Here is a 14,366-nt window from a genome sequence, read left to right as displayed (position 1 = left end):
TGACTTTTGAAATGCAGACTTTGATGGAATGGTCTGCGGGCGTCACATTGCGTTTGCAGAGCCCCTGGTGTGCCTAAACAGTAGAAACCCCCCACAAGTGACCCCATTTTGGAAACTAGACCCCCAAAGGAACTTATCTAGATGTGTGGTGAGCACTTTCAACCCCCAAGTGCTTTACAGAAGTTTATAACGCAGAGCCGTGAAAATAATAAATACGTTTTCTTTCCTCAAAAATAATTTTTTAGCCCAGAATTTTTTATTTTCCCAAGGGTTACAGGAGAAATTGGACCACAAAAGTTGTTGTCCAGTTTCTCCTGAGTACGCTGATACCCCATGTGTGGGGGTAAACCACTGTTTGGGCACACGTGGGGGCTCAGAAGGGAAGTAGTGACTTTTGAAATGCAGACTTTGATGGAATGGTCTGCGGGCGTCACATTGCGTTTGCAGAGCCCCTGGTGTGCCTAAACAGTACAAACCCCCCACAAGTGACCCCATTTTGGAAACTAGACCCCCCAAGGAACTTATCTAGATATGTGGTGAGCACTTTGAACCCCCAAGTGCTTCACAGACGTTTACAACGCAGAGCCGTGAAAATAAAAAATCATTTTTCTTTCCTCAAAAATGATGTTTTAGCAAGCAATTTTTTATTTTCTCAAGGGTAACAGGAGAAATTGGACCCCAGTAATTGTTGCGCAGTTTGTCCTGAGTATGCTGGTACCCCATATGTGGGGGTAAACCACTGTTTGGGCACACGTCGGGGTTCGGAAGTGAGGGAGCACCATTTGAATTTTTGAATACAAGATTGGCTGGAATCAATGGTGGCGCCATGTTGCGTTTGGAGACCCCCTGAAGTGCCTAAACAGTGGAAACCCCTCAATTCTACCTCCAACACACCCCTAACCCTTATCCCAACTGTAGCCGTAACCCTAATCACAACCCTAACCCCAACACACCCCTAACCACAACCCTAACCCCAACACACCCCTAACCCTAACCACAACCCTAATTCCAACCCAACTCTAAGGCTATGTGCCAACGTTGCGGATTCGTATGAGATTTTTCAGCATCATTTTTGAAAAATCCGCGGGTAAAAGGCACTGCGTTTTACCTGTGGATTTACCGTGGATTTCCAGTGTTTTTTGTGCGGATTTCACCTGTGGATTCCTATTGAGGAACAGGTGTAAAACGCTGCGGAATCCGCACAAAGAATTGGCATGCTGCGGAAAATACAACGCAGCGTTCCCGCGCGGTATTTTCTGCACCATGGGCACAGCGGATTTGGTTTTCCATATGTTTACATGGTACTGTAAACCCGATGGAACACTGCTGCGGATCCGCAGCGGCCAATCCGCACCGTGTGCACATAGCCTAATTCTAAAGGTATGTGCACACGCTGCGGAAAACGCTGCGGATCCGCAGCAGTTTCCCATGAGTTTACAGTTCAATGTGAACCTATGGGAACCAAAAATCGCTGTACACATGCTGCGGAAAAACTGCACGGAAACGCAGCGGTTTACATTCCGCAGCATGTCACTTCTTTCTGCGGATTCCGCAGCGGTTTTAGAACTGCTCCAATAGAAAATCGCAGTTGTAAAACCGCAGTGAAATGCGCAGAAAAACCGCGGTAAATCCACGATAAATCGGCAGCGGTTTAGCACTGTGGATTTTTCAAATCCGCATAGGACCAGAATACGTGTGCACATACCGAAACCCTAACCCTAGCCCTAACCCTACCCCTAACCCTAGCCCTACCCCTAACCCTAACCCTACCCCTAACCCTAACCCTACCCCTAACCCTAACCCTAGTTCTTACCCCAACCTTAGTGAAAAAAAAAAAAATTCTTTATTTTTTTTATTGTCCCTATCTATGGGGGTGACAAAGGGGGGGGTCATTTACTATTTTTTTTATTTTGATCACTGAGATAGGATATATCTCAGTGATCAAAATTCACTCTGGAACGAATCTGCCGGCCGGCAGATTCGGCGGGCGCACTGCACATGCGCCCGCCATTTTGGAAGATGGCGGCGCCCAGGAAAGAAGACGGACGGACCTCGGGCGGCCAGGTAAGTATAAGGGGGGGGAGATCAGGGCACGGGGGGGGGCGTCGGAGCACGGGGGGGTGCATCGGATCATGGGGGGGGGGTGGATCGGAACACGGGAGGGAGGATTGGAGCACGGGGAAGGATTGGAGCACGGGGTGAGGGATCGCTGTGCGGGGGGGGTGGATCGGAGCACGGGGGGGGTCGCTGTGTGCGGGGGGGGGGATCGGAGTGCGGGGGGGTTTGATTGCAGCACAGGGGGTGTGATTGGTGCACGGGGAAGCGGACAGGAGGACGGGGGAGCGGAGCACAGGACGGAGGGGAGCGGACCACAGATCGGGGGGCTGGGGGGGCGATCGGAGGGGTGGGGTGGGTGCACATAAGTGTTTCCAGCCATGGCCGATGATATTGCAGCATCGGCCATGGCTGGATTGTAATATTTCACCAGTTTTTTAGGTGAAATATTACAAATCGCTCTGATTGGCAGTTTCACTTTCAACAGCCAATCAGAGCGATCGTAGCCACGAGGGGGTGAAGCCACCCCCCCTGGGCTAAACTACCACTCCCCCTGTCCCTGCAGATCGGGTGAAATGGGAGTTAACCCTTTCACCCGGCCTGCAGGGACGCGATCTTTCCATGACGCATATGCTGCGTCATGGGTCGGAATGGCACCGACTTTCATGACGCAGCGTATGCGTCAAAGGTCGGGAAGGGGTTAACCCACTTACACATATTTTCCCCTATCCCCATTATTCTCATTTTATGTATCAACCTTTTGTGTGGCACCGTATCAAAAGCTTTTTATAAGTCCATACACACTACATCCACTGGGTTCCCTTGGTCCAGTCCGGAACTTACCTCTTCATAGAAGCTGATCAGATTAGTCTGACATGAACGGTTCCTAGTAAACCCGTGCTGATACTGGGTCATGAGGTTATTCCTCTTCAGATACTCCAGTATAGCATCACTTAGAATGCCCTCCAGGATTTTACCCACAGTAGAGGTTAAGCTTACTGGCCTATTATTACCGAGTTCAGTTTTTGTCCCCTTTTTGAATATTGGCACCACATTCGCTATACGCCAGTCCTGTGGTACAGACCCTGTTATTATAAAAATAATGGTCTATCAATGACTGTACTTAATTCCTGCAGTACTCGGGGGTGTATCCCATCCGGGCCCAGAGATTTGTCAATTTTAGTGATTTTTAGACGCCGACGTACTTCCTGCTGGTAGTAGGTGACATTTAATGGGGAATTTTTGTTATCACTGATCATTTTGTCTGCCATGGGATTTTCTTGTGTAAATAGTGATGAAAAAAAGTCATTTAGCATATTGGCTTTTTCCTCATCCTCATCCACCATTTCACCCAGACTATTTTTAAGGGGGCCAACACTAGCATTTTTTAGTTTCTTACTATTTACATGGTTAAAGAATATTTTGGGATTATTTTTACTCTCTCTGGCAATGAGTCTCTCTGTCTCAATCTTTGCTGCCTTGATTTGCTTTTTACAGAATTTATTTAATTTTCTGCATTTATTTAATGCCTCCTCACTACCTACTTCCTTTAATTCTCTAAATGCTTTCTTTTTGTCACTTATTGCACCCCTTACAGCTCTATTTAGCCATATTGGTTTCCTTCTATTTCTAGTATGTTTATTCCCATACGGTATATACTGTGCACAGGTCCTATCCAGGATGCTAATAAACGTCTCCCATTTTTTGTGTATTTTTATGTCTCAGGATATCTTCCCAGTTAATTGCACCAAGATCCTCTCTCATCCGTTGGAAATTTGCCCTCCTGAAGTTTAGTGTCCTTGTAACGCCTCTACTATACATCTTATTAAAGGATACATGAAAACTTATTATTTTGTGATCATTATTTCCCAAGTGACCCCCAACCCTTATATTTGATATGCGGTCTGGCCTGTTGGTTAATATTAGGTCTAGCAGTGCCCCCCTTCTTGTTGGGTCCCGAACTAGTTGTGAAAGGTAATTGTCTCTCATAGTTGTCAAGAACCGATTACCTTTGCTGGAACTGCAGATTTCTGTTGCCCAATCTATTTCAGGGTAGTTGAAGTCCCCCATAATAATGACTTCTCCTTGAGCCACAGCCCCATATATTTGCTTTATGAGGATATTCTCCATTGCTTCCATTATTTTTGGAGACTTATAACAAACCCCTATCAGTAATTTATTATTTTTCCCCCTCCCCTTATCTCCACCCACAGGGATTCTACATTTTCATTAGATTCACCTATATTATCATGCAGGATGGGTTTTAAGGATGATTTTACATATACACACACCCCTCCCCCTCGCTTATCCGTTCGGTCATTTCAGAACAGACTATAGCCTTGCAAGTTAACAGCCCAGTCATGGCTCTCATCCAGCCACGTTTCAGTTATCCCCACCATATCATAATTATGCTCCAACACCATTAATTCTAATTCGTCCATTTTGTTGGCGAGGCTTCTAGCATTAGTATACATGCACTTTATGTATCTCTCTGTACCTCTATTCTTTCTTAAATTATTAATTGTTCTAACCCCAGCCCTCATGCCACCGCCATCCCCAATTTCCTTTTTTGTGCCCAGGTCTCTACCTGCATCTCCATCTTCCCCTCCTATAAAATGAATACCCTCCCCCCATTCCCTAGTTTAAACACTCCTCCAACCCATTGAGGTGCAGCCCGTCCCGAGCGTAGAGCCTGTAGCCAACTGAGAAGTCGGCCCAGTTCTGCAGGAACCCAAACCCCTCCTTCCTACACCAATTCCTGAGCCACTTATTAACCACTCTAATCTCCCATTGCCTCTCTGGCGTGGCACGTGGTACTGGCAGTATTTCGGAAAATACTACGTTGGAGGTCCTTGCTTTCAGCTTGCAGCCTAATTCCCTGAAATCGTTTTTAAGGACCTTCCACCTACCTCTAACTTTGTCATTTGTGCCAATGTGCACCATGACCGCTGGGTCCTCACCAGCCTCCCAGTAATCTGTTAACCCGATCAGCGATGTGTCGGACTCGAGCGCCAGGTAGGCAGCACACCATTTGACGATCCCTGTCTTTATGACAGATTGACCTCCAGATTATGGCCCGCTGGAGGTCATTTTACAGAGCTCTGGCAGTGCTCCTCCTGCTCCTCCTTGCACAACGGCTGAGGTAGCGTTCCCGCTGCTGGGGTGTTGCCCTCCTACGGCCCCCTTCACGTCTCCTGGTGTACTGGCCTGTCTCCTGGTAGCACCTCCAGCCTCTGGACACTACGCTGACAGACAACAGCAAACCTTGCCACAGCTCGCATTGATATGCCATCCTGGATGAGCTGCACTACCTGAGCCACTTGTGTGGGTTGTAGAGTCAGTCTCATGCTACCACGAGTGTGAAAGCACAGCCAACATTCAGAAGTGACCAAAACATCAGCCAGAAAGCATTGGTACTGAGATATGGTCTGTGGTCCCCACCTGCAGAACCACTCCTTTATTGAGTGTGTCTTGATAATTGCCAATAATTTCCATCTGTTGTCTATTCCATTTGCACAACAGCATGTGAAATTGATTTTCAAACATTGTTGCTTCCTAAGTGGTCAGTTTGATTTACTTGGAGTTATATTTTGTTGTTTAAGTGTTCCCTTTATTTTTTTGAGAAGTGTGTATGTATATCAACCTCCTGTATATAGACCATCCTACCGTATATCACCCCTCTCAGCCTCCTGCATGCAGCCCATCCTGTAGTATATCTCTCCACACAGAACCCTGTATACAGTCTATCCTGCAGTATATTTCTCCTTTCAGCCCCATGTATTCAGCCTATCCTACAGTATACCTTTTCTCTCAGCCCCTATAAACAGCCCATCCTGCAGCATATCTTTCCTCTCTGCCAATCTATATACTATTACTGCCCATCCTGCATATCTCTCGTCTCAGGCCATGTATACAGCCCATCCTGCAGTAGATCTTCCCGCTTTGTTACAAGCACATAGGCACACCGCTGCTTCCTTGGTATGAGCCCTGTACTGTAATTAAGGAGTTTTCTCCCTGTCCAGTGACATCGTCTCTCACAGTAGAAACTCCATTCTAGACATGTCCCAGATTATAACTATGCTAGCAGGATGCCAGCAGAGGGTGACCGCGTCATCGACCATAAGTTGGAGCTATTAAATGACCGGCCCAATGGCAAATGGAGGGTAAATAAAGCCTGGAGCAGTCCCTCTATGTGACTGCAGACGTGTGAACCTCACAACGCGGGCACTGCACTGATGTCAGCAGTGGGAGAGGAGAGGTGTAAATGCAAGTATGTGATTTGCATATATGTGGTCATGTGCCAACTAGACTGTATCCAGCGTCGCTCAATGCAAGTGTATTGAACGAAGCTGGACACAGTCTAGTCAGAATGTGGCCTGGAGTATGGAAATTGCTAACGATGCCAGAGAATCCTGCACACTGCCCGCAATGTGAGGATGCACAAGTCTGCAGTAACTCCATAGGGGTTACACATGCACTTTTCCTTATGTCATTTTTGGGATCTATTATGTACATACAAACACACATTATAATTTATATAGTTTCATGGAGGTATAATGGATCTGAGGCCCGACTTGGTCCAATGTTTTAGCTACAAACATTGTTGTTTTTTTTTTTCATTCTTCACATAACATAAAGCCACGAGACCGGGGTGCTTTCATGTTTTGGCAAAAGAGTGTAAGACTTATATTCACATGTTTTATCCACATTTCTGTTCTGTTATAGAGACAGAAATATGAAAATACTGGAAGTGCTGGACCGAAGTGGTGGCACACAGCCCTAATTCACTATTAGGCTGCCATCACACTAGCAGTAATTGATCAGTATTTTACATCAGTATTTGTAGCCAAAACCAGGAGTGGGTGATAAATACAGAAGTGGTGCATATGTTTCTATTATACTTTTCCTCTATTTGTTCCACTCCTGTTTTTGGCTACAAATACTGATGTAACATACTGACCAAATAATGACTAAATACTGATAGTGTGACCCCGGCCTTATGGTGTGTGCTTTTTTTGACTGGCATTTTTGGACAGACCGGTGATAGAAGGTCCAGTGTAGATGTGAAAGGATCTAAAGTGCCGGGCACCAATTTCACAATGCCCTTTCAGCTGATACATGGTTATGAAGGAATAAAGGGAACTAATATTTATATTTTGTTATTCACGTTGTACATGTTTTTTGTCATAAAAATGTGTAAACATTGTCACTGCATCAAGGGATACATTATTAATTGGTAATTTATTGTTGATACTTGGGTTCCCCAGTTCAGATCACATTCACATCAATGGTCCCAGGAATGTCCTCTACACAGTGTATGATGCTCTGCACACTGGGTACACCTGGAAGCTAGGGGACCTGACGTCAGGTAATGGTAGCCATGCCAGGCGTCAGACCACCACTGGTCTAATATTGATTAAAAGATAGGTGATCAATAGTGATGAGCAAACATGCTGGGATAAGGTGTTATCCGACCACGCTCAGTGCTAACCCAGTGTCTTCCCCGTGCTCGAATAATATGGTCGAGTCCCCGCGGCTGCAATCCCTGCATGTGTTGCAGCTGTCGAACAGCATCAAGACATTCAGCTGCGGGGACTCAAACATATTTTTTGGAGCACGGGGAAGACACTGGGTTAGCACCCAAGCATGCTCAGATAACACCTTATCCCAGCACATTCGCTCATCATTTAGTTATCAATATCTTAGTCCTGGACTATTGCTGTAAAGTCTCAATCAAGTAGGAGAGTTTGTCCCCTGCACCAATATATCCCTGAATGTGCGCCCTCCCGGCATGCTCACTGTACCTGAATCGCCTCCTGGTAAAGATGGATGTAAAGTTTTAATGTACACAGCAAAAACACAAGTGAATACGGAAAGGCTCCAGATGCCATGGAGCTGGTCTTTTTCTCCATGGTCACTGCGGGTTTTGTTTGCAGCTTTCACAGTCTTCGCCTTCCCCATGGCAAGAAGTAAAATGCGTCGTCCTCTGCCATTCACCAGAAACCAGCCATCCCAGTTACCCTCATGTCTCTAGAGGAAAGGAGAAGCATGAGATTTAGTTTCTGCTGGACACATGAACAAACAAAAGTTAAATGAGGTTGGGCTCCTTAAAAAAAAAAAAATTGCACCATTTGGCTTTTATCGGATCTTTTGTTTCTCTCCGCATTCAACTTATGTGGTCATCAATCAGCTGAGAGGGGCTCGGAAAAAGACAGACAAAAGAGTTACAAGCTACCCATCAGAACTAGCTTACTGGTAGATTCTCAGTTAACTCATTCTGCAGCCACAAATAGACGATGTAAAACACAGAGGATATAAGTGAACGATCCAAATTTTTAATGAAACCCAATTGCAAAAATTATTTGTATTCCCAAATACAAAGGCTGACATTTGCAATAAAAGGTTATCGCCAACATTTAGAATTATCTTCTATCCACAGGACCCCATCGATCCAGCTAGAGAAAGAGGATCTGAAAAGCTCCGTCAGAATTGATCGGTGGCCATAAATGCTTGGCAATCATTGTCTACGGGACTGTCCCAAAAAACCGAGTGCTACGTATACTTGACTATTTCCGGAGATTGAATGCATCACTGGAGAGAATTTGTGGAAACGGCTTCTCATATCCTGGTCGTTGGAATTGTTGGGAGACTAGGGGGTCCCTCACTGATCAGGAAGTATCCTGTAGATTGGGGAATAACCCTTTAAAGCAACAATAAAACAAGGAGAGAGTTTATCAAAGATTGTACCTCACCTTTTTTGGTGTTAATTTTTTTTTTTTACAAATTTTGGTGCAACTCTTAGCTGTTTTGTGCTCCTCTTATCACTTTTAATAGAAATCCATTCATAGGTCAGCAAGTGGGTGTTGGGCCTCTGCAGACCTACAGATTTACTGTACTATATTGCTAGGCCTATGTGGTGACTGTGGATCGTGTTCCAAAAAGACCCCCTTATACCGTTGCTTCATTGTGGCATCACATGGGTGAATGAGGTCGTATTGTGACTTGCTAGGTAATGTAACAAAGTGATCAGAACTGGTTGCATGGTTTACCCCAGCAATGAGCAAAGAGCGATCATTGGACGCACGACTGGCGTCATGCAAAGTCGCCTGTTGCCGCAGCCCAGGTCATGTCTTGCTAATACAATGGCCAGTGGAGCTCGTCTGCTATCATTTTTGGCAGTGTATACAGGAGCTACCAGTGATGAGCGAGTGTGCTTAGATAAGGTGTTATCTGAGCATGCTCAGGTCCTAACCGAGTGTCTTCGGCGTGCTTGAATACTATGTCCGAGTCCCATCGTCTCCATGGCTCGCGGCTATTTGATAGCCACAACGCATGCAGGAATTTCCTAACTAAACAAAAAATCCCTGCATGTGTTGACTAAAGTTGAGCGAATTTGTTCGGATTTGGGTCCGAATTGTTTTTGCAATATTCGAACACAGCCAAATGTCATTAGAGTCAATGGGAGCAGAAATTACCGAATATGTTCAGAACTGATCATCAAACATAAATGCGGCACAAATAGGGTACCAATATGGCACGAATATGGCAAATTCAGATTCGGCAACCAAATCTGAACAAATTCGCTCAACTCTAGTGTTGACTCTGTTGAACAGCCGCAGGAACTCAAACATAGGTTTTGAGCACGCCGAAGATACTTGGCTAGCACCTGAGCATGCTCACATAACACCTTATCCCAGTACATTCGCTCATCACTAGGAACAACCAATGACTAAATATGTATTGTAGATATACCAGTCACCTATACACCAGAGGTCATTGGGAAGAAAAGACAACAAAACATGCAGAAATGTATTATGCATATATGCAGGACTGGCACCATCACCCAGGTGTGTGCCGGGGCCCACAACACTCAGGCTACAAATTGTGACTGTGCCTAGTTTGTGTGCTGCATCTAAGGTGCCGGCTGTGTTGTACAGCTAGCTGCCGAGTCTGCCAGCGGGGATTGGAGTTTAGTCTCTTATGTGTCACACATAACAGCGGCATTTAAGATGCTTGGAAATTGGTGAAGGTGTCTGTTCTGATGCCGATCGCCCTCCCGGCACCAAGATTAGGCAGTGCGGAGGTCATGGCAGCAGTGAGGGGTTTACTGGAAGACCCGGCGTCAGCCATGTTTTACACTTATGTACAGTAGTGACTTGTCTTCGTAGGATACAGGTAATTTTACGCTGCCTGGCAGTATAGCAACGTGATAAAGATCGCAGGGTCCAGTTCTCTGGGATGGGAAGTAAAAACGGCTACAAGAAAAAATAAAGATATGTTTAAGAATATGAAATAAAACAAAAGTTCCATATCTTTTTCCAAATCTTAAATCTTTAAAAAAAAAAATTTCATATTTAAATTACATATTGGTATTTATCCTGGAAAAACAATCAAAATGGACGTCAGGATCGCAGGTTTTTGGCCACTTTACATCTCTCAAAAAAACATGTATATGACAGGCTAGAAAGTCGTATGATAGAAACCACAGCTCGGAGCAGGAAATAGGCTGGGCAATATACTACGTGGCTGGGCAATATACTTCGTGGCTGGGCAATATACTACGTGGCTGGGCAATATACTACATGACTGGGCAATATACTACGTGGCTGGGCAATATACTACATGACTGGGCAATATACTACGTGGCTGGGCAATATACTACATGACTGGGCAATATACTACGTTGCTGGGCAATATACTACGTGGCTGGGCAATATACTACGTTGCTGGGCAATATACTACGTGGCTGGGCAATATACTACGTGGCTGGGCAATATACTACGTCACTGGGCAATATACTATGTGGTTGGGCAATATACCACGTGTCACGTGGCAATATACTTCGTGGCTGGGCAATATACTACGTGACTGGGCAATATACTACGTGGCTGGAATCAAAATGGACGTCAGGATCGCAGGTTTTTGGCCACTTTACATCTCTCAAAAAAACATGTATATGACAGGCTAGAAAGTCGTATGATAGAAACCACAGCTCGGAGCAGGAAATAGGCTGGGCAATATACTACGTGGCTGGGCAATATACTTCGTGGCTGGGCAATATACTACGTGGCTGGGCAATATACTACATGACTGGGCAATATACTACGTGGCTGGGCAATATACTACATGACTGGGCAATATACTACGTGGCTGGGCAATATACTACATGACTGGGCAATATACTACGTTGCTGGGCAATATACTACGTGGCTGGGCAATATACTACGTTGCTGGGCAATATACTACGTTGCTGGGCAATATACTACGTGGCTGGGCAATATACTACGTGGCTGGGCAATATACTACGTCACTGGGCAATATACTATGTGGTTGGGCAATATACCACGTGTCACGTGGCAATATACTTCGTGGCTGGGCAATATACTACGTGGCTGGGCAATATACTACGTGACTGGGCAATATACTACGTGGCTGGAATCAAAATGGACGTCAGGATCGCAGGTTTTTGGCCACTTTACATCTCTCAAAAAAACATGTATATGACAGGCTAGAAAGTCGTATGATAGAAACCACAGCTCGGAGCAGGAAATAGGCTGGGCAATATACTACGTGGCTGGGCAATATACTTCGTGGCTGGGCAATATACTACGTGGCTGGGCAATATACATGACTGGGCAATATACTACGTGGCTGGGCAATATACTACATGACTGGGCAATATACTACGTTGCTGGGCAATATACTACGTGGCTGGGCAATATACTACGTTGCTGGGCAATATACTACGTGGCTGGGCAATATACTACGTGGCTGGGCAATATACTACGTCACTGGGCAATATACTACGTGGTTGGGCAATATACCACGTGTCACGTGGCAATATACTTCGTGGCTGGGCAATATACTACGTGGCTGGGCAATATACTACGTGACTGGGCAATATACTACGTGGCTGGGCAATATACTTCGTGGCTGGGCAATATACTACGTGGCTGGGCAATATACTACGTGGCTGGGCAATATACTACGTGGCTGGGCAATATACTACGTGACTGGGCAATATACTACGTGGCTGGGCAATATACTACGTGGCTGGGCAATATACTACGTGGCTGGGCAATATACTACGTGGCTGGGCAATATACTACGTGACTAGGCAATATACTTCGTGGCTGGGCAATATACTACGTGGCTGGGCAATATACTACGTGGCTGGGCAATATACTACGTGGCTGGGCAATATACTACGTGGCTGGGCAATATACTACGTGGCTGGGCAATATACTACGTGGCTGGGCAATATACTACGTGACTAGGCAATATACTTCGTGGCTGGGCAATATACTACGTGGCTGGGCAATATACTACGTGGCTGGGCAATATACTATGTGACTGGGCAATATACTACGTGGCTGGGCAATATACTACGTGGCTGGGCAATATACTACGTGGCTGGGCAATATACTACGTGGCTGGGCAATATACTACGTGGCTGGGCAATATACTACGTGACTAGGCAATATACTTCATGGCTGGGCAATATACTACGTGGCTGGGCAATATACTATGTGACTGGGCAATATACCACGTGGCTGGGCAATATACCACGTGACTGGGCAATATACTACGTTGCTGGGCAATATACTACGTCGCTGTGCAATATACTACGTGGCTGGGCAATATACTACGTGGACATGCATATTGTAGAATACCCGATGCGTTACAATCGGGCCACCATCTAGTATATATATATATATACATATATACATACATATACATGTATATATATGTATATATATATATATATATATATATATATATATATATATATATATATATAAAATCAAGGAAGAAAAAAAATCTAAACTGAAGGTGGTTCCTACAGGGATGGTGTAGAGCTGCCATATAGTCAATGCAGCAGCAAACCTGTACTCAATGGCTCTCCTGCTGGGATAAACTACAACTCCCAGCAAGCCTTGGTATGCACTGAGGCTCAGGGAATGCTGGGAACCATAGTTCCTGCTGTAGAGGTGCAGGCATGATGGGGGAGCGGGCCGTTGTGCACCGTGTGCCTGTGTATTCGGCTGCAGTGACCAGTTGGTGTCCGTAGATACAGACAGATAAACACATAGAATGCGCGGCAGCGATCACTTACGGCGGCTGCAGGTTCTGGGCTGGTCACGTGACCCGTTGTCTGGGAGTAGCGTCTCCCTCTCTAGATGATGTCTAGCATCTACTTCCGCCTTCTACGGTGTCCCGAGAGGACCAAATTTAGCCAGCTATACCTGCTGCTGCATTTTCATATTGAGTACATTTTTTTCCCTCTTTTTCCGTCGACTTATTAATTCCAGTTCTGTGCTTTACTATTCATTGTTTGCATATATATCTATATGTAAAACACACACCCAACTACATGTTGGAGCCCCTGACGAGAAATTTGCGCTTATTTTGTTTTTCATTATTTTGCTTTTTCGCAAACTTTCCTCTCCTGACCACTATTTACAACAACTTTTAGTACTTCAAGGTCCATTTGTTTGCTTAGCAGCTTTAGGCTACGTTCACATTAGCGTTGTGCGGCGCAGCCTCGGGCGTAGCCGCGGCGACGCATGCGTCATGCGCCCCTATATTTAACATGGGGGGCGCATGGACATGCGTTGTCTTGCGTTTTGTGACGCATGCGTCATTGTGGCGCAACTGTCAGGGCGCAGAGGACGCTGCATGATGCAGTTTTTTCTGTGCCAAAAATCATGCAAAAAATGAACGCATGCGTCACAAAACGCTGCGTTGTGCATGCGTTTTGCATGCGTTGTGCGTTGCGTCACCGACCCTGCGCCGCACAACGCAAATGTGAACGTAGCCTTATTACAGTGTTAAAAAAAATCCTTCTTCCAAAAACAGCGCCACGCCGATTCACAGGCCACGTGAAGTACTGCAGATCAGTTCCTTTTAGGACCTTGAGGCCGATAGCGGTAATACCAGACATAACCCTTGGATGAAAGAAGCCATTTTTTTAATCTAGTCACTCACAATCCTCTTGCAGATTAATAGATATTGCTGGTGATGTGAGATGGATTCGGGGTTAGTTATAACATTTCGGGGTGGCCCAGAGATTGGCTTATGGGTTCGATTGTCACTTTTGTTACTTGTAGTCTCAAGACGTTCTTGCATTAAGCAAGGGTTGTCCAATGCGATCGCTTCACATCCGGGTCTGTGCGATGCCGCAGACGTTGCATTGTCCGCCTGCACGAACAGCAGGTAACCCACACACGGCCAAGTCTAAAGAGTACAAAAACCCCTTTAAGACTGGCGCTACATGGTGACAACAGTCGCAAGAAGTATAGAAGGCGTGG

At 45.6% G+C, this 14,366-nt stretch overlaps 1 protein-coding gene across 2 annotated transcripts in view; it reads right to left on the bottom strand.

The window, feature by feature from the left end:
• The window catches only part of TMEM260 (transmembrane protein 260), a 108,008-nt gene extending 94,725 nt beyond the window's left edge, over positions 1 to 13,283 (bottom strand). Inside the window, exons 1-2 of one of the 2 annotated variants that reach the window (XM_069732951.1) lie at positions 13,172 to 13,283; positions 7,860 to 8,085 (exon numbers count right to left, since the gene is read on the bottom strand). In XM_069732951.1, coding sequence (XP_069589052.1) covers positions 7,860 to 8,016 — 157 coding nt within the window. In that variant the 5' untranslated portion in view covers positions 8,017 to 8,085; positions 13,172 to 13,283. The remainder of the gene's footprint in view (positions 1 to 7,859; positions 8,086 to 13,171) is intronic. The other variant, XM_069732960.1, reaches the window with a different exon arrangement.
• Positions 13,284 to 14,366: the final 1,083 nt, after the last annotated feature.

Source organism: Ranitomeya imitator, chromosome 1 (genome assembly GCF_032444005.1).
Source record: "Ranitomeya imitator isolate aRanImi1 chromosome 1, aRanImi1.pri, whole genome shotgun sequence".
Taxonomy (NCBI): Eukaryota; Metazoa; Chordata; class Amphibia; order Anura; family Dendrobatidae; genus Ranitomeya; species Ranitomeya imitator.
Note: the sequence above shows the minus strand (reverse complement) of the source record. Positions and strands in the feature narration are given on the sequence as shown.